This window comes from Dromiciops gliroides, chromosome 6 (genome assembly GCF_019393635.1).
Source record: "Dromiciops gliroides isolate mDroGli1 chromosome 6, mDroGli1.pri, whole genome shotgun sequence".
Taxonomy (NCBI): Eukaryota; Metazoa; Chordata; class Mammalia; order Microbiotheria; family Microbiotheriidae; genus Dromiciops; species Dromiciops gliroides.
Genome location: NC_057866.1, coordinates 121,259,554 through 121,283,551, shown reverse-complemented (window position 1 = coordinate 121,283,551; position 23,998 = coordinate 121,259,554). Strand labels below are relative to the sequence as shown.

Below are 23,998 nucleotides of genomic sequence, written 5' to 3'. Positions count from 1 at the left end.
TGGATGACTGACCTTTGCTCTTTGGCTCAGTTTGGATGACCCACAAAGTGAAAATAAATCCTAGGTGAGCTCCTGCTGAGACAGGAGGGTGCTTGCTGTATTGTCTAAGGAAAAGCTTCCTTGAGGTTGTAAGGGGCAAAAATTCTAGCTAGTCTGTCTAAAATATCTAATGAGTGGTCACCAATAAATTATAAGCTTTACCAAGAGTTAGACTTTTAAGTATTTATTAAGGAGAATAAGAATTTGGTGAAGAGAGAAAGGCCTAGATTCATCTATCTATCAAAGGGACAGCGCATTTTAGCTCCACTTTCCATGAGAGTCCTCACTGAAAGAAAGTGAACCACACCTTCTTCAATCCCACAAGCCTCCTGTGAAAATTGGAAATGTCCTGTCCCCCCCCACACAGCTCCAAGCCAATTGGCTGATAGCTTTGATCGACAGTACCCACGAGCAAATGTCACTTCCTGACGCCAAGGACCTGACTGCATGGCTTGCCCTCAGATGCCTTCTCCTCATGGCGGAGCTTTCCTACAGTAAATCTCCAGCAGGTGGCGTCATTCCAATCATTACAAGGTAGGCATATCTTGTATCTTTCCTGGTGTCTTAATAGTCAGGAAAACAGTTTGAAGTGTTGAGGAATCAGTGAACAAGCATTTGTAATCACCTATTATGCACTAGGGCGCTGGGGATACAAAGTGAAAGCAAAAATACTCCTGCTCTTGAAGAGCTAACAGTCTAAAGGGATGGGGGGAGACAACATGAAACCAACTACGTAGAAACAAGATAGATGCAGGACAAATTGGGGATAATCTCAGGAGGAAAACAGTAAGATTAAGGACCAGGAAAGGTTTCTTGTAGAAAATGTGACTTTAGCTGAGACTTGAAGGAAGATAGGAGAGATGAGGGAGGAGGAGAGAATGGTGGCACACTTGACAATAATAGAGAAGTTGGGAAGAGGAGGAGGATTTTGGGAAAAAGATGGAATTCAATTTTAGATATGTTGAGTTTAGGATGTCTATAAGACCTCCAGTTCAAGAGGTCAACAAGGCAGTTGGAGATGCAAGACTGGAGATCATTAGAGAGGTTAGGGCTAGACAAATGGATCTGAGAACTTCTGTATAGAGATGATAATTTGAATCGATGGGAGCTAATAAAATTACCATGTACATCACAGAGGAGAAGAAAGAGGCCCTAGGATAGAAATTTGGGGGACAACTACAGCTAGCAGGCATGACCTGGTTGAAGATGCAGTAAAGGAGATTTGAGGAGTGATCAGCTAGGTAGGAAGAGATCAGAAGAAGGCAGTGGTTATGAAAACCTAGACAGAAGAGAGTATCAGGGAGAAAAGGGTGATAGAAGGCATCAAAGCCTGCAGAGAGGTCAAGAAGGATGAGTATTGAGAAGAAAAACTAATTTTCTTTTTTTAATCATAAAAATATTTTATTATTTTCTAGTTACATGTAGAGATAGCTTTCAACATTTGTTTTTATAAGATTTCTAGTTTCAAATTTTTCTCCCTCCCTCCCCTTCCTCCTCCTCCCCAAGACAGCAAGCAATCTGATATAGGTTATATATGTACAATCACTTTAAACATATTTCTGTATTAGTCATGCTGTGAAAGAAGAATTAGAGCAAAAGGGAAAAACAAAAATCAAAAACAATAGAAATAGTATTGCTCAACCTACATCTAGATGCCACAGTTTTTTTTTCTGGATGTGGAAAGCATTTTCCATCATGAGTCCTTTGGAACTCATTGTATTGCTGAGAAGAGTCAAGTCTATCACAGTTGATCAACGCACAATGTTGATACTGTGCACAATGTTCTCCTGGTTCTACTCATCTCACTCAGCATCAGTTCATGTAAGTCCTCCCAGGTTTCTCTGGAATTCACCTGCTCATCGTTTCTTACAGCACAATAGTATTCCATTCCATTCATATACCACAACTTGTTCAGCCATTCCCCAATTGATGGGCATACCCTCAATTTCCAATTCCTTTCCACCACAAAAAGAGCAGCTATAAATATTTTTGTAATGTGGGTCCTTTTCCCTTTTTTATGATGTCTTTGGGGGAAAAAAAAACTTAATAGTGGTATTTCTGGGTCAAAGGGTATCCACAGCTTTAGAGTCCTTTGGGCATAGTCATTCCCTCTTTGAACCAAATATGATGAGGGTAAGGTTGAAACAATGCTCACCCCTCCCTTCTTTCCCTCTATTGTAATAGGTTTTTGCACCTCTTCATATGATGTAATTAACCCCATTCTACCTCCCCTTTCCTCTTCTTCATATAAACTCTTTTTTTCATCCCTTAATTTTCTTATATCATCACATCAAAGACAATTTATATTTATTCCCTCTATGTATACTCCTTCTGTCTGCCCAAATAGAGATACAGTTCTCAAGAGTTATAAGTATTATCTTCCTGTGTAGGGATATAAACAGTTTAACCTTATTGAATAACTTTTCCCCCCGTTTAGCTTTTTAAACTTCTCTTGAGTCTTATATGTTAAGATCAAATTTTCTATTCAGTTCTGGTCTTTTCATCAGGAAACCTTGAAAATCCCCTATTTCACTGAATGTCCATCTTTTCCCCTGAAAGAGAATGATCAGTTTTGCTGGGTAGTTGATTCTTGGTTGAAATCCAAGCCCCTTTGCCTTATTCCAAGCCTCTCAATCCTTTAATGTTGAAGCTGCCAGGTCTCGTGCAATCCTGACAGTGGCTCCATGATATTTTAAATGCTTATTTCTGGCTGCTTGGAGTATTTTCTCCTTCACCTGATATTCTGGAATTTGGCTACAATATTCCTTGAAGTTTTCCTTTTGGGGGTCTCTTTCAGGAGGTGATCGGTGGATTTTTTCAATGATAATATTATCCTCTGTTTCTATAATATCAGGGCAATTATCCTTGATAATTTCCTGGAATATGGTGTCTAGACTCCCTTTTTGATCATAGCTTTCAGGTAATCCAAAAATTCTCAAATTGTCTCTCCTGGATCTATTTTCCAGGTAAGTTGTCTTTCCAATGAAGTATTTCACATTTTCTTCTATTTTTTCATTCTTTTGATTCTGTTTGACTGATTCCTGGTGTCTCATGGAGTCATTAGCTTCCATCTGTCCAATTCGAAGTTTTAAGGCATTGTTTTCTTCAGTAAGCTTTTGTACTTCCTTTTCCATTTGGCCAAATGAATTTTTTAAGGAATTGATTTCTTCAGTCAATCTTTGTGCTTCCTTTTCCAAGCTGTGGATTCTTTTTTTCATAATTTTCTTGTGTTGCTTTCATTTCTCTTCCCATTTCTCTCAACTGATTTTTTTTTTTGTGAGGCAATTGGGGTTAAGTGACTTGCCCAGGGTCACACAGCTAGTAAGTGTTAAGTGTCTGAGGCTGGATTTGAACTCAGTTCCTCCTGAATCCAGCTCTGGTGCTTTATCCACTGTGGCACCCAGCTGCCCCACTCAACTGATTTTTTTTTTTTAGTGAGGCAATTGGGGTTAAGTGACTTGCCCAGGGTCACACAGTTAGTAAGTGTCAAGTTTCTGAGGCTGGATTTGAACTCAGGTACTCCTGACTCCAGGGCCCGTGCTGTATCCACTGCACCACCTAGATGCCCCTCAACTGACTTTTAAAATCCTTTTTGAGCTCTTCCAAGAAGGCTTTTTGGTCTTGAGAACAATTCATCTTTCCTCTTGAGGTTTCACATGTAGGCAATTTGAGAGAATTGTCCTCATCTGAGTTTGTGTTTAGCTCTTCCCTGTCAACACAGAAGCTCTCAATGGTAAGAGCCTTTTGCTGTTTCTTACTCATATTGTAGCTTATTTTTTTAAAGTTGAGGTCTGCTCCAGGGCACAAGGATCACTGACAAGGGTCACTGTTTCAAGCTTCTTGTGCTGGGGGATAGGTGCTGTGTCACTGGCTTTCTACTCTGAGGCCTCTATGGCTTGTGGATTTCTCACTGCCCTGGGATTGCACCCTGTGCTTGCTCCAGGTGCTGGCATGGCCTGGCCCAATTGTGCCTGTCCCATGGGTGGCCCTCTGGCTGGCAGCCTGCCCTCTCAGCTGGTGCTGGTGGATCTCACAACTGGCCTGCTATGCCACCAGCTTGCTGAGCCAGGATCAAGGGGCCTCAGTTGCTCTGCTGTGGCCAAGAGCTTCCTCCTGACTTGGCCAGACCCGCTCCATGCTGCACTGCTCTGAGCTGCACTCCCCTTTTGCTGAGTGAGACCGACCTTTCCTGAAATCTTTTAAATTATCTCAAGTTGGAAGATTGTGTCTCTCTGTCTTTTTGTAGGTTCTGTAGTTTCAGAATCTGTTTATAGGCTTGATTTAATGTTCTTTTTGAGGGAACCACAGGAGAGCTCAGGCAACATGCTGGCTTCTCTCCACCATCTTGGCTCAGAGAGAAATTAATTTTCAAATAATTGTTTATCTTATACAAAAAGAATTAAAAACAATAGAAAGCAATAGTTGGTATTGCTATAGGACTTCACTATTTGCAATGTACTTTATATTGATCTTATTTGATCCTTACAAGAAGCACTTCTGTAGCTGCTTGTCATTATCTCCATTTTCCAGATAGAGAAACTGAGAATAAGAGGTTAAATGACTTGTCCAGGGTCAAACAGCTAGTAAGTGTATGAGGTAAGTTTTAAACTCAGATTCTAGTTATTTCCTTCCTTCCTTCCTTCCTTTCTTTCTTTTTGTAGGGCAATAAGGGTTAAGTGACTTGCCCAGGGTCACACAGCTAGTGTCAACTATCTGAGGTGAGATTTGAATTCAGGTCCTCCTGAATCCAGCCCAGTGCTTTATCCACTGTGCCACCTAGCTGCCCCAGATTCTAATTATTAAAGTTCAAGTCCCATGCTCTACCTATTGTGCTACTTAGCATATATGTATGTAATTGCTATAAATAAACAACTAAGAGATATTAGCTTCATGGAATCTAAAGTGATGATGAATGGTAATTTGCCAATTCAGTTTGATCTATATTGTACAAATATTGAAATTTTGGATACTTATACAGGCTGTTCCTTAAAAAATTGAGTCTTTAAGATTATTTTGGCAAATGTATACAAAATCAATAGTTATTCTTTAGGGGCCTTTAATATTTATGAGTGAATGACATCAGTCTGATCCTCCCTATTATTTTTAAATAATTTTTTATTGGTGCCTTTTGTTGTTTATAGTAGTCATTTACCAAAAGGACCCTCCTCAATGAACCCATCCTTTGTAACAAATCAAAAACAGATTAAAAAAACCCAAATGATAAAGCAATCCCATGGAATATCATATCAGCATTATTTTCTGTCAAAAAAAAACTCCACATGACACTTGTGAAATGTATTCTTCTTACCTGAGGGCATTTTTAATTTCTATTATCATGATACCTAAAACTCCTGGACATTTTGCTTCAATAAAGGCATCAGAATAGGCCCTTGGCAGATGCTGTAGTGAAAAGTTACAGATTTTTATAAAATGATAGAAACTCTAAAATTGTTTTACTAAAGTGAAATGCTAGATGAACTGAGATTTGGGGCTTTTGGTCTAGTGAAGTAATATGTAGTATTTCCCAATGGCTAGCAGACTTTTAGAAGTATTGCTACTGAATCTTCATTTTGTAATAAATACTCTGCCAGTTCTAAATATAATAGCACACACTTATGTAACCTGTAGGCTTCTATAATTGTCAGTAAAAACTCATTTATATAGTCACTTTAGGTCTTATAAAAGTGTTTTAAAAATCAATACACACAGCTTTGTGAGGTTAAGTAGCACAAATACTATTGTGTTAAAATTACAGATGAGTACACTGAGGTTTCAAGAACCTTGTTTGCTCACTTGATCATGAATACATAGTAAGTATAAGAGAAAGAGTCCTCTCTACTCAGGATTTCTGATTTTAGAACCAATATTTAAATCTTACTTTATTGCTTTGCAAGACCTAGTTCTTTTTTCACTTTACTCACCACAGCAGCTTTTCCCAAATTGTTTAATTAATTCTCAAACCTTCCATATCTCTACTTCCTCCTCCCCTCTCAGATAAGAACCTTGCATGATATTTCACTGAAAAAAAACCCCGAGGCCGTTCACCAAGCACTTCCTCTTCTCTCCAACCCTTCATATGTCATTATTCAGATGCCTTCTGCTGCTATCTCCTCCTTCATTCCTGTTTCATATCTCGTGGTTCTCCTTGCCTTCTTTTTTGACATGCACAAGTGATCCTATTCCATCCCATTATCTCTAGCATATCATCCCCTCTGTCATCCCTACAGTCTCAATGCTCTTCGATTTTTCCTGTCTCCTGGCTGCTTCCCTATTATCTGTAAACATGCCCATTTCTCCCTCATCCTCAAAAAGTTCTCAATGTATTTGACCATCTTCACTACTTATGATCCTATGCTTTGCTTCCTTTCAAGGCTAAACTTGTTAAGGGGACATCTACAATATCTGATTTCAATGATCATCATTCCATTTCCAACCTCATTATTTCACTGAAACTGCTCTTCCATAAGTGACCAATGCCCGATCTAATAGTCTTTTCTCACTCCTCATCCTTCTTGTTCTCTCTTCAAGCTCTGAACTATTTTCTCTAGGTTTTCATGACATTGCTCTCCGCTTGTTCGCCTTCTATCTGTTTGCCTGGTTCTTCTCTATAACTTGACTCCTATTGTGCTTACTAACTGTGGGTGTCCTTCAAAGGTTTGTCCTAGGCTTTCTTCTCTTCTTTTTTACTATTTGGCTTGGTAATTTTGACTCATGTGGATTCAATTATCATCTCTATGAAAATCAGGTCCTTCTTGTTCTAGATTGTTCAGCCACAAAACTATACTGCCTGGGTCAATTATAAATTCATACTATTCATCTGCAACTGTGTTTCACGTCTAAATGATCTCCAATGACAGATGCCATTAGTGGAGTTTATTCCCTTTATTTTCTCCATCTTTACTATAGGCATGCATAGCAAGCAATATTTGTATCAATTTATACTTCCCTGCAGAACCAGCCCCCAAAAGCAGCCTCTCCTTTAGTACACACAGTCAAGTCACTTTCCTTCGCTGGGCCTCAGCTTCCTCCTATATAAAATGAAGGAGTTAGATGACCACTAAGGTCTCTTCCAACTCTAAACTTCTATTATTTCCTGCCTGACATTTTTCTTTTTATCTCTTACCAATTATATATGACATTCAACTCAACTCTGAGGTTGTTCCAAACCATTTCCCAGCCTCCAACCCTCGTACCTCCATTACATTTCTTGCTCCCTTCACTTTTTACTGACAACCTTGTATCATACTTCAGGGAGCAGACTGAAAGTACAAGCATCTTTATGTTGGAGAGTTCTACACCACAAGTTTTCCACTTCCTGTAAGTTAATAGAGTGGCTTGGATAATTATGGTACTGAGTTCCCTAAGTCTTTAAAATTTCTTTCTTCATTGATTTGTCTCTGAGAAAGAAATGTTTTTGTTTCTTGGCAGGGAAATTCTTGCAAAGGTAGGGGAATGGGTGGGAGTTGCGCTTGCAGATGTCTATATTCCCTTCCTGCCCTAAATCCATGACCCAGTGAAGCCCTGAGAGCCCAAAGCCACACAGGCAGTAAATAACTGTGGCAGGATTTGAAATCAGGTCCTCTGATTCCACAGCAGGTGTATTTTCCACAATACAATAAGCCTTCCCATGCCCATCTCAAAAAAACGACAGCCCCATAATAAAGCCTTTTTGGTTACTCATACTGGATACGTTGGGTCTAGAGGCTTATTTATTGTGTTCAAATAATATGAAAAGATCATAGATTGATCTACAGCTGGAAAAAACTGTCATAATCAGTACGCAGTAAATTCTTAATTTTTTTTTACTATTGATCATAGTGCTTAATAAATTGGTTTTTAAAAAATTATCTATCATGGTCTGCTTAATAAATTATCTGTCTGTCTCCAGTAGAAACGTATGGATGTGAGAATTGTATTATAAGGAAAGCTCAGCGCCAAAGAATTGACATTTTCGAATGGTGGTGCTGGAGATAACTTTTGGGAGTCCCTTGGACAGCAAGGAGATCAAATCAACTAATACTTAAAGAAATTAATTCAGGCTCTTCACTGGAAGACCAAATACTGAGTACTTTGGCCACATGATGAAAAGAGGGGACTTGTAAAAGACTGATGTTGGGAAAGTCTGAAAGCAAAAGGAGAAAGGAACTGCTAAGGATGAGACCGATAGACAGTGTCATGTAAAGGACGCACAAGAGCTTGGACAGACTGAGAGATAACAGAAGATAGATGGGTCTGGCGTGCTATGGTCAGTGGGGTAACCAAGAGCTGGACTTGACTAAACAACAATTCTCTCCTCTCTCTCTCTCTCTCTCTCTCTCTCTCTCTCTCTCTCTCTCTCTCTCTCTCTCTCTCTCTCTCTCTCTCTCTCTCGACTGTATTGCACTGCCTCTCCTTAGTCAAATAGCTTCAGTTTCCTCCTCCGTAAAATGAGAAGACTAGGTCAATATCCCAGGTTCCCTTACAAACCACTAAGAAAAAGAGGCCTTTAAGAGGTACGCATGCGCAAATCTCGCCCCCGCCTTTTCCGTGGGGACTTAGGGCGGGGCTTGCCGGGGATCACGTGAGCGCAGCAGCGGCTCGTTGCGGCTGAGCCTATGGGATTTCAGGGAAAAGGGGCTTGTGTCACGTGATTGGCCGGCGGGGAGTCTCTGAGCTGCGGTGGGGAATGGAGGCGGAAGAGGAGCTGTCCCTGCGGGGGCTGGAGAAGCTGCCCGCAGAGCTCGGGCCCAAGGTGAGGCGAAGGTGGCAGTGCAGTCGTTCCCCGCCCCCCCCCCCACCCCCCCACCCCCCCCCCCCGCCTTTGCCCTTCTTTTTCTCGCCGGTATAGAAGTGAATGGGGAGTTCAGAATAGCGGGAGGCTGAGGAGGCCGCAGAGTGAGGTGTCAACTGAGCTCGGGGGCCCCCCACCCCCGCCCCGCCTCCTGCCCCTCCGAGCCCTCCCAAGCTCGATGACGAACAGTCATAACTTAAGGTGACCGGATTTTGCAAACCAAACGTTGGGTTGAATCTAACAAGGAACGTTTCCTTAGCGAAGGTTTTTTGTTTTTGCAAAGTTCGTTTTTTCTCCCTTGAAATAGGGCTGGGCCAGGAGGGCTTGAATCAGATAACCTATAAAGTTAGACGTCTTCTCTATCCACATCATCATATGCTCTGGGCTTCTCATATCTAGCCCAAATGTAACTGGATTTAAGTTAGAAGTGCGTGATTTAAAAGGTCACAAAGGAGTTGGTTTAAACTTTGGTTATTTGGAGAGCAGGTGTGGCTGTTGACCTTATAGTTAGGAGTTTACAGATCTTTGACAGTAAGAGGTAGAAGAAGTGGTTTGAATTTGATAGATAATATGATTTACTGTGAGACTGTTTCTAGTCAAAACCTGTTATAAAAAGGAGATACTTTGGTAAAGCAGTTTTACAATCTGTAGGAAAAGACCAGAAATGAAATTCACATACTTGTCACCTACTTTTTGGGTGTTTAGAGAAGTAACATTTTTTGGAATGTTTGAAACATTTGAATAAATTTCCAATAAACCAGTGTTATATGAAAATATTTAGATTTTTGAAATCTTTTATATCATGGGTCGTTTTTTAGAATATGTGAGTGTTAGAGTAAAAGCAAATGTATCAATCCGATTTAATGAAATAATCACCTTACCCCCTTTCTCTATAGCTCCTTCACAAAGTAATTGATGGTGTTTGTGGCCGTGCTTATCCTCAGTTTAAGGATTATGACAACATTTGGGATTCAACAGAATGGACTAATGTCCTGGAAGATATTTCCAAGTTTTTCAAAACTGTCATTGGTAAAAATAAAGATTTTGAAAAGGTAATAGCACCTTAAGGTAGTTTTTTTTTTGTAATAAAATCCTAGATTTTTGTTGGCTTAATTCTGGAGCAATTTATTTATATTTATTTTAATTCTTTTTGAGGGTCAATGAGAGTTAAGTGACTTGCCCAGGGTCACACAGCTACTAAGTGTCAAGTGTCTGAGGTCGGATTTGAACTAAGATACTCCTAGGGCCGGTGCTTTATCCACTGCCATCTAGCTGCCCTGGTACAATTTATGATACGGTATGAAGCCAATGTCTTTTTTGATGTATGTTTATGACACAGCAAAACCTTATGAATTCAGAATAATTAGCAAAGCCACACAGATATTAAAATTTTGAGTGATCGAATATTTAAAAATAAATACCTCTGGGGGGCAGCTAGGTGGCACAGTAGATAAAGCACCGGCCCTGGATTCAGGAGGACCTGAGTTCAAGTTTGGCCTCAGACACTTGACACTTAGTAGCTGTGCGACCCTGGGCAAGTCACTTGACCCTCATTGCCCTGCAAAAAAACCAAAACACAAAACCTCTACTATTTTTTTTCAGTAGCTTAGGATGTAGTTCTTCTGGGTCAGATGACTTGAATTCATCAAGGTCCACTGGATGCTTTCTTACTTCGTCTTTATTTAACTTTGGAAGATCTTCCTTGTTAGAGAAAATGTCAGCAAAAGAAGAATTGAAGAGCTCTGCCTTCTTTCTGTTGTTAGTTATCATCGTCCAGTCCCCAGGGAGGAGCAGGCTTGTTCCTACTATGAGCCTTCTGTTTCTCCAATGTGACTTTAAAAAAGAAAAACATTTTGTTATGTTTACTTTTCTTCATCAGTCTCAGTTCATTCTGAGCTTTAGTACTTCTGACACTATTCTTTTTCTTTCTTTCTCTTTTTTGCAGGGCAATGAGGGTTAAGTGACTTGCTCAGGGTCACACAGCTAGTTAAGTGTCAAGTGTCTGAGGCTGGATTTGAACTCAGGTCCTGAATTCAAGGCCAGTGCTTTATCCACCGCACCACCTAGCTGCCCCTTCTGACACTATTCTTATAGGTTCATGCTTCAAGTTATAATGCATCTTTTTCTTAATTATTTTATACATAGCCAGTTTCCTCTACTAGAATGCAAGTTCCTTAAGGGTGGAGAATGTGTGTAATTTATTTTTGTATCCCCTAAAGCACCTAATATAAGCTTATAGTTTATAAAAAGTATGTGCTCGGGAGATGTTTAGCCATGTTTATTTCTTAGTTTATTGATTCATAAATTATATCCGGCCCCCTTGGACATTGTTCACTGAGGTTTTGATACCAGAGGATGAAGCAATGGGAGGCAGCCACTTTGTAAGAACTTGGATTTGTCACACACTCTCCACAGGTTTCATTTTCATGTGTTTAGGTTACTTAGTTGGGGGTAAATAAATAGATAAGAACAAATGGATTATAGTCTTTAGAGCTAGGAAGCTCAGCCCCTTCATTTTATAGATGAGGAAGCTGAGACCCATAGATGTTGTGACTTTCCCAAGGGCTCACAGGGTAAGTAGCAGATCTAGGATTTAACCTTAGGTCCTCTGGTAACACACCCAGTGTTTTTTGAACTTGAACCGAATCTGAAGAACAAAAATTTCTGCATTTTCTAACTGGCTGGTTGTGGCTTCTTCATTTCGAAATTTGAACACCCCAAGTTTGGGATAAAACTTTTGTTTCCAAAAACTTCTAGGAAAGATTGAAGTATAAATTTTGAAAATATCAGCCAGAATTATCCAGATTATGTCTTATTAACCATTACCAACTATGTTGTTTGATTTTGCCTTTAAATGCGTGTTCTATTTTTTAATTTTAAACATTTTTTAAAATTTCAAAGGTGATTGAGCAGTTGAATCACTTAAGCTCGGATCATCAGAATACAATCATGAAGTGTTTGAAAAGTCGAAAAGATGAAATTAGGAAAGCTCTCTTAGGAGAAATAATTGCCATTTCCTCTGCCCAGTTACAGGATTTTGATTGGCAGTTAAAGGTAAGACTATATAATTGAAATTGTATATGTTTAAATTATTTTTGATGACTTAGAAACTTAGTAAAATTGCTGTTTCTTCCTTTTTACATTATGTATCTAAAGTGTATATACTTTTTTTCTTTTTTTTGGTGAGGCACTTGGGATTAAGTGACTTGCCCAGGGTCACACAGCTAGTAAGTGTCAAGTGTTTGAGGCTGTATTTGAACTCAGGTCCTCCTGACTTCAGGGCTGGTCCTTTAGCCACTGTGCCACCGAGCTGCCCCTAAAGTATATACTTTTTAGACCATGTTTGGATAAACAGTTTTTTTGGAATCCATATCTTTTCTTTATGTCTTAAATAGAAGCATGTAATTACATTTAAAATAGTCAAATACATGTTTTGCAATCCGAATTCAAAACAACAGTATGAGTTAGATGACTAAAATATTTATACCTCATAAATATTAGGTAAGTGGTAGATGATTCGTTGTTCTAGGGAGTAGTTCTAAGAAACTATCCTTAATGTGGTGGTGTTTAAAATTCTGTCCGTAGCCCTTTTTCTCTTTATATATCCTCTCTGTAGCAGTGGCTAAACTCTTAGCTTTATGTATATGGTGTCCAGATCTATTTTTGTAGCTTTGACTTCTCTTCTGAGTTCCATCCTGCATCTTCAACTGCTTATAGAACACATCTACCTGATTGTCTCTCTGACACCTCATACTCAAAAAGTGCCTAAAACATTATCTTTTCCTCTTGGTTTCTCTCTGTGGCATCACTATTGACTCAATACCCTGTGTTCAAAATTACTCTTCTTTCTCTATCTTCTTTTATCTGAGGTCTGACAACCAGATTGGAATTCGTCTTCAAACATTCCTTGTTCTTAAATACCTCCATGGGGTTTTCCCCACTTTTTTTTTTCTTATCTGAAATATTCTTCCTTCTTCCTTACCTGGAATGGGCAGAATTTAAGAAATTGTTACACTGCTATGGTTTGTTTTTTTAATGAAATCTTTGTTACCATCCTGTTCAGAGTACTGGAAAAATTTCTTATATGAAGTGATATTGGAGAGGACTATAGTACCATTGAATTCCTACCCAGCTAATTCTACCCAACTAAAATGCTACCACCTCCTTGTAAATTGTAAATTTATTTCATAATGCTTTCATAATTGGGTTACCCCTGTCATAGATTTCACCTTTAGATACTTGGTCTATTCCAGTTGATTATTCTGTTTTTCTTCTCTTTAGTGTTATTTCTAATTCCTCCAAGCACACCTGGGATTGTGACTTTAGACTCTAAGAATGGTTGCTCTGTTGACTTCAGTCAGTAATTTATTTTAGTAATCTTTGAAGGCTGTTTCTGTTTTCTTTTCTTCATTGTTCTCCATTGATTTTTATTAAATGCTGTTAAAAGGACTACTCAATTGGGTTTCTCTCAAAGCTTTATTTAAGCTTATTTTACTCTTTGTTGATGCACTATATGATTTTTCAAAGGAGTATAGTCTAAACCCTAGCTTCTTCTTCTTTTTTTTTTTTTTTGTGGGGCAGTGGGGGTTAAGTGACTTGCCCAGGGTCACACAGCTAGTATGTGTCAAGTGTCTGAGGTCAGATTTGAACTCAGGTACTCCTGAATCCAGGGCTGGTGCTTTATCCACTGCGCCACCTAGCTGCCCCCTAAACCCTAGCTTCTTAAACTGTGGGTCTCAACCCCACATGGAGTCTTGGAACTGAATGTGGGGGTCAAAAAAAATTTGGCAACAGCAAAAGGTTATGTTTACCTATTTTATACACCTATATATCTGGGATTGAAGAAAAATTTCTTGGGTGAAAGGGTGTTGTGAGTAGAAAAAGTTCAAGAAGCCCTGGTCTAAATTAGTGGTGTCTTTGGCTGCCATGTTTTTGCTTTTGGAAAATAAGTCAAGTTTTCTGATTAAAGCTCTTTTAAAATTCTTTGGGTTTCCTTGTTTTGGCCTGTGATTTACACTGATTAAATATCTGTATGAAATTATTATAATCTGTGCCTTCTGTTCATTACCCAATTTCCAGTATCAGTAACTTGTTTGCATCATATCATGTCCATTATCCACCCTATGTCTTTCTCACTTGAAACTTCTAGCTTTGAATTTTGCTGAAACGAGTCAGTGGAGATGGCTGATTCATCAGTGATGGGTCATATTCTGTTTGTTAAAATCTAAAAAGTTTCACATTAATGATATTTTTATCATGATGAATATTTGTTAGTTGTTTTCTTGAAGATAAAAATATTAATGCTGTCTACTTAGAAGGCTTCTGTATAGCCTCCAGGTCTTAGCCTCTCTCATTTCTTTTTCCTCATCCATTTTTTTTTCCAGTTTATTTTCATTTCCACGTATTGCTGTGTTTGCAGTGAAGTTACCAAATATCAGGGTCTTATCAAATTCTATAGTTTTTCAACCTCTTCACCATCTGTAATAGCCATCAGTTAAATAGGCTGCAGTTATTTTCATAGTGGTTGTTTTGCAAATACTAATGAGTACTGCTTTTTGAGATGACCACATATCCTATAAAATGTTTCTTACTGCTTTTAAGTATATGACCAAACGCATTCTACCAGTTCCTCTTTTCCCTTTCCAAGAGAACCTGTGAGTCATTTTTCCATTTAGCTGCAACTTTTTTCTTCTGGTTTCGTTAATAATATAAATGTCAGGATCAAGGTGATTCAGTTGCTAAAATAGCAGGCCTCTTTGTTGATCATCTGAGAAAGATGTCACATTTAGAGTGCTGGTAACTAAGTCAAAGTTTATATATGGCCTAAAAATTGTAATTCTTATCACCATCTAGCATTATCCCAACAAAAACAAATGTGATCATGTAGTACCGAGGGCCATTTTGTATTTGTTTTTGTTTCATGAGTTGTTATGACCAAAGACTTCAAGGGGGAAGCTTCTTGGGCAGGAGCCTCTTCATACTTAGTTTGGCTGGTCCTCAGAAGTCAGATTAGGACTGTTACCAAAACTTGAAGCCTTTCTAGCGTGTTGAAAGCTGCCCAAACTTGTGCTCAGCTGGACTTTTCTGACCTGTGAGAACCCATGGCCACCTTCCAAGCCAGAATGAAGCAGCAAACTAGGACTTTCTGCTTTTGCTCATAGTAGGCACTTAGTAATTGTTGAAGGCATAAAAGAAAGTAGTCTGACATTTACCCCGTTCATTAGTTAAACCTCATGATTGTGATTTTACATGAATTTGATTCATTTATTCCTTGTAGTTTCTTCAACACTTCATGGCAGGTAAAGTCACCCTGTAAAAATATGGTGTTCTGTAAGGCTCAAAATGTATAATTAATATATAGTCTTGTTTGATTTTTTCCCCCCTAACTACTATGTTCTTTATTTTAAATAGCTTGCTCTCTCTAGTGATAAGATTGCCACATTGCAAGTGCCACTTCTGAACCTTGATCTAGATGTAAAGGAAAATGGTGACGTTAAACAATATTCTGTTGAAATGAATAAAGAAGAACTTCAGAATTTAATAAATTCGTTGGAAGCAGCTAATAAGGTATTATCATGTTATTGAACAGTTTTGTGTTTAAGTTTGCTTATGTGTTTTAATTTTCAGGGGTTTATTATCCTTAGAGCAGCATGAGTAAACTATAGTTTTGTTTTTATTATTTCCTTTATTGTTCTTTAATATTTTACAACGAGTTGGAAAAGGATTTTGTTGACAAATAATCTGCTTCTTTGTAGTGAAGGAATGAATTAATAACTGTGGCTTATATACACACACATACAAAATGTTATTAATTCTGAACATAATTTATCATATCTGCTCTTGTTTGATTTTGGTGCCTATTCAAAATAAAACTAGACATTTTTAACTATAGGTGTTATTATTATTGACTATTATTCTTATAGGATGGTTCTTATAAGTAAAGTATCCAGCATCTATCTTTTACAACTGAGCTAAAATGATTTTGGAAGTATTCCGTTTGGAAAACTCTTAGAAAACTTTTATTTCTTACAATAGAATTAGAATAAAAACAGCATGTTTAAGATAGCACTTTATGAGCACTTTATATTCACAGGTATGCAGATGTTAAGTAACAACAGCGACCTAAAATAATTTCTGGTGCCTGTCATTAGTGCTCAGCCCAGTTAGGTAAGAGCTGGGCTAAGTGGACACCACACCACCTTCACCACAAACTGATCCTTCTTGTCCCATTCCTCTTATCCCATCCATCTCAATTCCTAATAGGCTCCAACTTTTTTTATGCTTCCTGTAATTGTCATTGTGTCCCTAATGATAGGTCTGTGTATCCACTAGCAAACCAAGTACCAAGTACCTAGAATTGGTGTTCATATGTATGTGTGTCAGTGTTTTGCTCTGGTAGAGATTCCATCTCCTGGCTTCCCTGGCTTTCTTCAAGTCCCAACTAAAATCCTACTTCCTGATCCCCCTTAATACTAGTGCCCTCCTTCTATAGGTTATCTCCATTTTGTCTCTATCTTATTTACTCATAGTTGTTTGCGTGTGTTGCCTGTGAAAGAAGGGGCAGGTTTTTTCCCCTCTTTGTATCTCCAACATGCACATAGCACAAAGTAGGCACTGAATCAGTGCTTATTGATTTGATGTGACTTGATTTTGTGGCTAATAGTGTTGTAAAATAGAGACTAATGTTAGTAATATGGAATAAAGGTAGTAGAGTGCAATGAAAGGGCTATTAGACTTGGAGCCAAGGCCTGATGACTTGGTAGAAGCATTTAATTTTGGGGGGCTTAGTTTCCTCATCTGTCAGTGAGAAGGGGTTGGACCAGATCAGCTCTCAGGGCCCTCCCAGTAATTACATTCTGTGTTTTTAGTTCTGAACCATAGGGTTTCTAGGTAGGCTACAAAATGCGCTCAACAGCAGTGATTGACAAGTAAAACTGTGTTCATCAACCCAGTCCCTAAAGTGAATGACACACATCAGTCATCAGTCATGATAGTTCTTCATACTTTTTCCCCATCTTTGCATTATGAGACAACCTGACTCTTTCCTTCAATTTGTCTTTTAAGGTCATCTTGCAGTTGAAGTGACTGGAGAGGACGGATATCAGAATCATCAGCCTCTTACTGCTACAACTGAGGTGGCAGCAAGAATAGCTTATGCTCAGAGACTCAAGAGATACACTGAAGTATGCTGATCTGAGCAGGCAGCAGTGATCTGAGATTAGGAAGATGAAAGGAAAAGCTACTATGGTTGGTGTGAAAAGTGTAAAAAAAAAGTAAATATGAAAAATTACATAGCATTTTATATTTTTAAAGACTTGTTTTATCTATCATTTTGTAGAGAAATGTTTAGAAATACACCTGTTTAGAAAAATACCCTATTGTGTGTACTAAATACATCAAGTTAATATTCTAAGCACAAATATGTCCCATTTAAAAAAAAAATACTAGTGTCCTAAGTGATGGATTAATAATTTCAAATGTGTTTAAAATCTAATTTTAAAACAATGCAATATTCCTTGTGTATGTTTATATCTATGTATGTGTACACATATGTGCATACACATGTATATGCACACATGTACATGGATATACATATATACAATTTATAAATTGTTTTTAAAATATTTCAAAAATAAATCTATAATAAGTCATCTAGCACTTATGGCTCTATATTATTTAAATCCATATACACATGTGTGCACATTTTTATAGATCCCAGAGATACAAAGGAACCTTAACTGATCAAGATGCTCCTATACAATATATTTGACAAGGGAATATCCAGCTTTTGTTTGAAGACCTTTAGTGAGGGGGATTCCTTGAGCCCTGAGACACTTCATTCCTCATTGGATTGCCCTAATTGTTCAGAAACCCTAATCATTGACTTGAAATCTGCTTTTATGACATCCACCATTAACTCCTAATTTCCTACTCTAGTAAAGCACAATAAAAACTGGACACTTTAAAGTTTATTAGTTTCCTTCAGAAATTGTAGAGCCCAGAACTGAACATGGTATTCCAGACATGGCCTGAGAAATCTTGAATTACTGTGGCACAATCACCTTTCCCTCTCTGCTTCTTAGTGCCACATAGGAGGATCACGTTAGCTTTTTGGCTGTCATATCCCACTTGATTTGTATAGAACTTGCTTCAGCCTCCAGATTTTTTTCAGACTAGTTGCTCTCTAGCCATAGTTCCCCCATGTTGTATTTGTGAAGATGAGTTTTTGAACCTAAGTTTAAGACTTAGTATTTAGGGGCAGCTAGGTGGCGCAATGGATAAGGCACTAGCCTTGGATTCAGGAGGACCTGAGTTCAAACCCAGCCTCAGACACTTACTAGCTGTGTGACCCTGGGCAAGTCACTTAAACCCCATTGCCCTGCAAAAAAAAAAAAAAAGACTTAGTATTTAACCATATTAAATTTCATCTAATTAAATTCAACCTTATGGTCTAAGCCCACCAGGATCTGGATTACTAACGTTATCATCAAACACACCAGCCATCTCCCCTGGCTTTCTGTTAAATCAACTGCCTGGATATGCATGTATTTCTCTGCTTATTGTACTTGACTCATTTTCACATATTCTATATTCTAGCCAAATCAGCCTCCTTGCTGTTCTCATACATTTCACTTCCTGTCTCCCTGCCTTTGCATAGGCAGTCCTTCATGCCAGAGATGGATCCCCTCCTCCCAGCTGCCTCTCACCTAATCTCTTTTTTCTTCTAAATTCATGTCAGATATCTTCTACACGAGGCCTTTTCCGATACCCTTAGCTGCTGATGCCCAGTGCTGTATATACTCATATGTATACATCTTTATTCCTTAACAGAAGAATGTAAGTTCCTAAAAGGCAGGGGCTGTTTTAGTTTTGTTTTTGTATCTCCATTGTCTAGTATGTTGCCTGGCAAACTCATAGTTGCTTAAAAGTAATCCTAGCATTTATATTTTATCTTCTATGTGCCAGGCACTATGGTAAAAGCACTTTACAAATATTAGCTCATTTGATCCTTACAACAACCCCACAAGGCAGCTGTTATAGTCATCTCCGTTTTACAGTTGGGGAAACTGAAGCAGACGGGTTAAGGGACTTGCCTATGCTCATGTAGCTAGTAAGTGTTGGAGGCAGGATTTGAATGCAGGTTTGTGGATAGAGACCTAGAAGGGACCTTAGAGGCCCAATAGACTTACCCCTTTCATGTTTTATATGAATCATTTGATAGATTCTCAGATGAGGAGGTGAGTTGCTCCAAGTCATGGTGATATGTAGGTGACTCTAGTGCACTTCCCACTGCACCACATTGCATTTTTCTACATACAGAAAAGCCCACATATATGCCAAATGAAACCAAATAGGAATTCTATTGGGAAAGTTCATTAAACTCAAAAGAAGAAAATATTTAAGGTCTCTTTTTGGTGCGAAACATCTGGGGTTTGGCAGCTCTGGAATCTTAAAATCCCCTGATACAATCCTGGAACAAATTCTAGGCCGTGCTGCTGCTTTCTCAGCCCTGTTTTAAGGTAGGTGGTAGGACATAGTGGAAAGAATATAAGACATGGAATCTTGGGACCTGGGTCCAACCTTCCACAATGCTGACTTTTCTCTGGGGAACCTTGGTCAGTCTATTTCCCATGTCTGAGCTTCCTGTATGCTCAATGGTAAAATGAGGGGTTGGAACTAGCTGACCTCTGTAGGCCCTCGTTGTTGTAGATGTATGATCTCAGGTACAAGCCGGCCATAAGAAGAAAAGGATTCAGTATCTTGACTGTTTGGACAACAGGCATGATACTGTAAATAATTTTTGGTAAGGTGACGATGTGCTTTGTCAATTTTCAGGTTTCAGCAAACAATTTTGGATAAGGATCGTGTTGTAGAAAAATCACTTGATACCAGTTGTAATCTCTTACAAACAACATACTAAACAAGAATGTCATATTTTATATTTGTTTAGCTTATCAGTTTATTTACAAAGTGCTTACCTATTCAGCACCATACCATGTTGCCTTCAACAATGTTATATTAAATTTGTATAATGCTTCATGATTTAAAAAATCTTTTTTATAAACATCTCATTTGGTCCTTATGATGGCTTTGTGATAAAGGCATGGCAATTATTATCCCAGTTCTACAGATAAGGAATGGTCACATGATTAGAACTCTGATCAGTCCAGTGTTCTAGGTTAGGACAGATTGTACTCCAAATAATGTTTTGTAAATTATATGGAACTCAGTACATTTTCCTGTTGAGGAGATGTTAGATTCCTAGGCCAGGCTCCCTAAATCTATTTTCATCCATAATGTAATTTAACTATAATATTAATGGTACTCTCTTGAGTTCTGCTCCTGAGAGAACTGGGTCATTTAGTGTAGGAGTGAGGGTGGGAAAACATAGCTTCCTTTTCTTTTCCTATTCGAAGACTGGCCTCATCAGTCCTTTTTCACATTCCTTTTCACTGGCCTCCCACTTCTTTGTGCCCCTCTCCTCAGGGCATCTTAGCTTCACTGAGCCCCATAGTGCAGACCATTTTCTCTGAGAGCCCAGGATATGTGTGAGATGTCATCTCACCTCATGGAATAATAGGTTTTAGAGCTGGAAATGACCTTAGAGCTCATCTAGTTCAGACCCCTCATTTTATAAAGAAAATGACTTCCATGAAGATGAAGTGACGTACTAAAACTAATAGCAGAGTATAGCAGGAAGAATGCATGCTGTGGGGTCAGGTTCAAACCCCATCTCTGACACTATAGTTCAGCCACCAGCAACCGAATTTCAGTTTCCTCATTTGTGTGAAGAAAAACAACTTGAAAGCCGTGATCAAAGCAGTGGATGGATGATACATCAAAAGACTGCTGATGAACCCTACTTCCCACCTCTTGACAGAGGGTTAATGGACTCAAGATGGAAAAACAGATCTACATTCTCAGATCTGGCCAATGTGTTGATTCATTTTGCTAGACAGGACATAATCATTTGTTATGAAGGAAGGTGAAGATGGCATGTTATTGGGTGGTGATATATCTGGAAAAAAAAGAAAAACCTATAGGATTGTAGGTCTAATGCTCAAAGGGACCTCAGAGGCCATCTAGTTTCCATTCTTTCTCTCCAACATCATCTTACAAGATAAGGAAACGCTTCCTAGCTCAGGGTGATCCAGGAACCCAAGTCTTTCAACTCCTGAACCACTGGCTTTGAATTTCATTGCTTCTTTTATTCCTTTAACAGTAAATAAAACAAAGGGCATAAGAGGATGCTACTTTTGTTGGCTACCCTATTTAATATAGAATAATTCTTAAAAAAACAACACACAACAAATCTTCATAAGAGACTTATATTTTATATCAGAGGCAACTGAGTGGTGTGGTACATGGAGTTCTGGCCCCATAGTCTGGTGTGATCCAGCTTCAGGTACCAGCTGTGTGACTCTGGGCGAGTCAATTTTGATCTCTGCCTTATTCCTCAACTATAAAAAAGGAATAATGATGCCACCTACCTTTCAGGGTTGTTGTGAGGATTATATGGGATATTTATAAAGTTCTTAGCACTTAAATTTTTGTTTCATTCCTTCCATCTTATGTTGCCCTCTTGTCCTTTTGTATATTGAAATGTTTATTGATTGTGTTTACAATAATTGTTTTAAAGAGACTTGATGGAAAAACAAAACAGAACAGTAAAATGAGGAAATGAAAACCTAGCCTCATGGAGTTACTACTGTAACAAAGAGATAATGTAAACACTTTATGACTATTTCCTTCACTGATTGGGATCTCCGGCCCACTAAGATTTAGTAGATTTTCTTAAAGGGTTGCTATGTTGGCTGGCCCTGAGATGATGGACAGACTGTTGCTACGTTTACATTGGAAGTTTTCCCAGCATGGATGGACTTTTTAGGATTCATACTCCCCCAGCAAAGCCATTGAAAATTTCACACTGTTATGAAGCACTGGAAAAGGACTGAATTGTAATCACTTAAAATTTAAATAAACATTTTGTTTTCATTGACAGATTGATAGCCTCAGATTTCTGCTGAATATACTGTTCTCTTACTTTCTTTGCTTTTAGCCAGCTTTAACACCTCCCTGAGCAGGGAGTCTTTAAAATCGTGATACCTTTCTCTAATGCTGTCCTAATTTTCTCAGCTCTTTCTGAGGCTATGAGGCCAGTGCCAAAGTAGTTATTTTCTTCCTCTCCTCCCAGCCCCCAAATATAACAGGTACACTGTCTTCCAAAATGTGGCAAATTCCATATTCTTTTAAGAAAATTCTAAATGAGTTAGACAAAAAAAAAAACCCTCTGAATTCTGTTATAAACTAAGCAAGGCAAATGGAATAGGAAGGGAATAGATGGTGGTTGGGTAGGACTAGGTGAGGAAGAGGGTGAAAAGTGGGTATTTGAGTAAGGAGAAAAAGATATTAATAGGAGAGAAAAAGGAAAGAACACATGGGCCCATGGCACTAGACACCCAGAAGTGAGCGCCACATGGAAAGAAAAGTTGGATAATTTCACTGTCCTGCATCCCCTTAGCATTTCTGTATCTCTTGGTAGTAATGTTGAACTTAATGATACGTGGTTTTGAATTTTCTGTCCATGGGCAAATTTCAACATGGTTGTCTTCTTCTTTAGAGCAGGAACTGTTTCTGATATGCACCATGATTGCTTCCTCTGTTCTGTACATAATGGCATAATCTTTGGGGTAAATGTTCCATGCTGAATAAATTAATGAAATAATTACTTTTATATTATCTGGAAGACTTGTGAGGTTCAATATGTGTGTGTGTGTGTGTGTGTGTGTGTGTGTGTGTGTGTGTGTGTGTGTGTGTGTGTGTGTGTGTTATGTTTCCTTTCCAGTGAGAATGACTGTTTTAATCCCATTTCCCCACTTGATTTTCATTTGGACCTGTGATTCCATTGGCATAGGGAACTCCCAGTGAGGAAAACCCTTCTCCCAATATAGATCAGCAACTGCAAATTATCATCTTTCAGAGGGGCTTGGGGAAAACATAACATTTCCCTCCTAACTCATCTCACCTAGTCCTGGCATGCCCTTTTTTCAACCCAGTTTCTTTACCCAGCACATTCACTTGCAACTAAGAAATGTTTCCCAAGATACCAGAATCCATCTGCCCAGTGAAGCATAGATGTATCGGTACAACTGCCATCTCTGGACACCTCGATGAGCTATTTTTTGAACCACAAATGAGCCCACACCTTTTGTATGTTCATCATTTTATTATCAACACATTTTTGAAGGTAGGGAGCAGAGCGTGGGCGAGGAGCAAAGGGGTAGAAGGAGGTGTGGTTAGAATCAGGAGACTGAATGATAAACAGGTCAACCTCTGCTACTCATATTTACAGTGGAATGTGAACAAGTTGGATAAATGGACACATTAGTTTGGCACGTCATTTTGAGTACAAGACAATTGCATTGACTTTTTTATTCTTTTTTTTTCTTTTCCTTTTATAATATATAAACATATGTATGTTCTAAAGGAGAATCCAGATGCTTAAAAGGTTTGTGGCTTAAGATTTAGAAAAGCCAACATGGAAGTAGAGCAGAACTAAGTTCCTGGAAAATATGCTGGTATCTTTAGTTTTCCAATTGTTGGAGAAGAACACAAAGAATTATTTCCAAATAAAGGATTTTGCTTTGTCTTGCATTTTACAACAAAAGTTCACAAATGATAGATTCAGATTTCTACAACTGCTTAAAGACAACAGACTATAAAAAGATTCCTGAAAGCTTGCATGTTTTCAACTGCAGTACAAAGTAAGCTTTTCAAATGTAAGCATTTTTTTAAAAAATAAAAAAAAACCAATGTTTTATTTGTGTTCGTAGGATAAACAAGCTAACATAAAGTTCACATATTTACAGCAAAATCTACATTTCCGAAGCTGCACAAAGGGTTTGGGAAATACTGCTGATGATTTTGACACTAGTCTTCAGAAGTTTTCGGTTCAATCATTTACTGCAGCATAGAACACCTTGTGATAGGAAAGCAAAGGAAACCACAAGTCACACTAAGGCGAAGTCACAAGACCGGGGAAGGATATAGTGACTGAACTACAGTTCCATGACTGCTAAGATAGTTCTATGTCCTCAAGTCAATCGCACAAGCATTTCTTGTGTTCAGACCTGATTATGTGTCAGGTTGATCGTAATTTGAAAAAGACACAAAGTTGTATGAATGACA

At 38.4% G+C, this 23,998-nt stretch overlaps 1 protein-coding gene across 1 annotated transcript; it reads left to right on the top strand.

The window, feature by feature from the left end:
- The first annotated feature begins 8,602 nt into the window (after positions 1-8,602).
- COMMD8 (COMM domain containing 8) lies at positions 8,603-22,549 on the top strand. Its single transcript, XM_043971925.1, has 5 exons — positions 8,603-8,770; positions 9,706-9,861; positions 11,711-11,863; positions 15,221-15,376; positions 16,874-22,549. The coding sequence occupies exons 1-5, from the start codon at positions 8,705-8,707 to the stop codon at positions 16,892-16,894; spliced, it is 552 nt and encodes a 183-aa protein (XP_043827860.1). The 5' UTR covers positions 8,603-8,704; the 3' UTR covers positions 16,895-22,549.
- Positions 22,550-23,998: the final 1,449 nt, after the last annotated feature.

What these genes read in the sequence shown, in the direction of transcription:
- COMMD8 (XM_043971925.1), top strand. Translation starts at nt 8,705, where the DNA reads ATGGAGGCGGAAGAGGAGCTGTCCCTGCGGGGGCTGGAGAAGCTGCCC. An exon ending in CCGCAGAGCTCGGGCCCAAG is followed by an intron (nt 8,771 to 9,705) that starts GTGAGGCGAAGG and finishes CTTTCTCTATAG; the next exon opens with CTCCTTCACAAAGTAATTGA. An exon ending in AAAATAAAGATTTTGAAAAG is followed by an intron (nt 9,862 to 11,710) that starts GTAATAGCACCT and finishes AAAATTTCAAAG; the next exon opens with GTGATTGAGCAGTTGAATCA.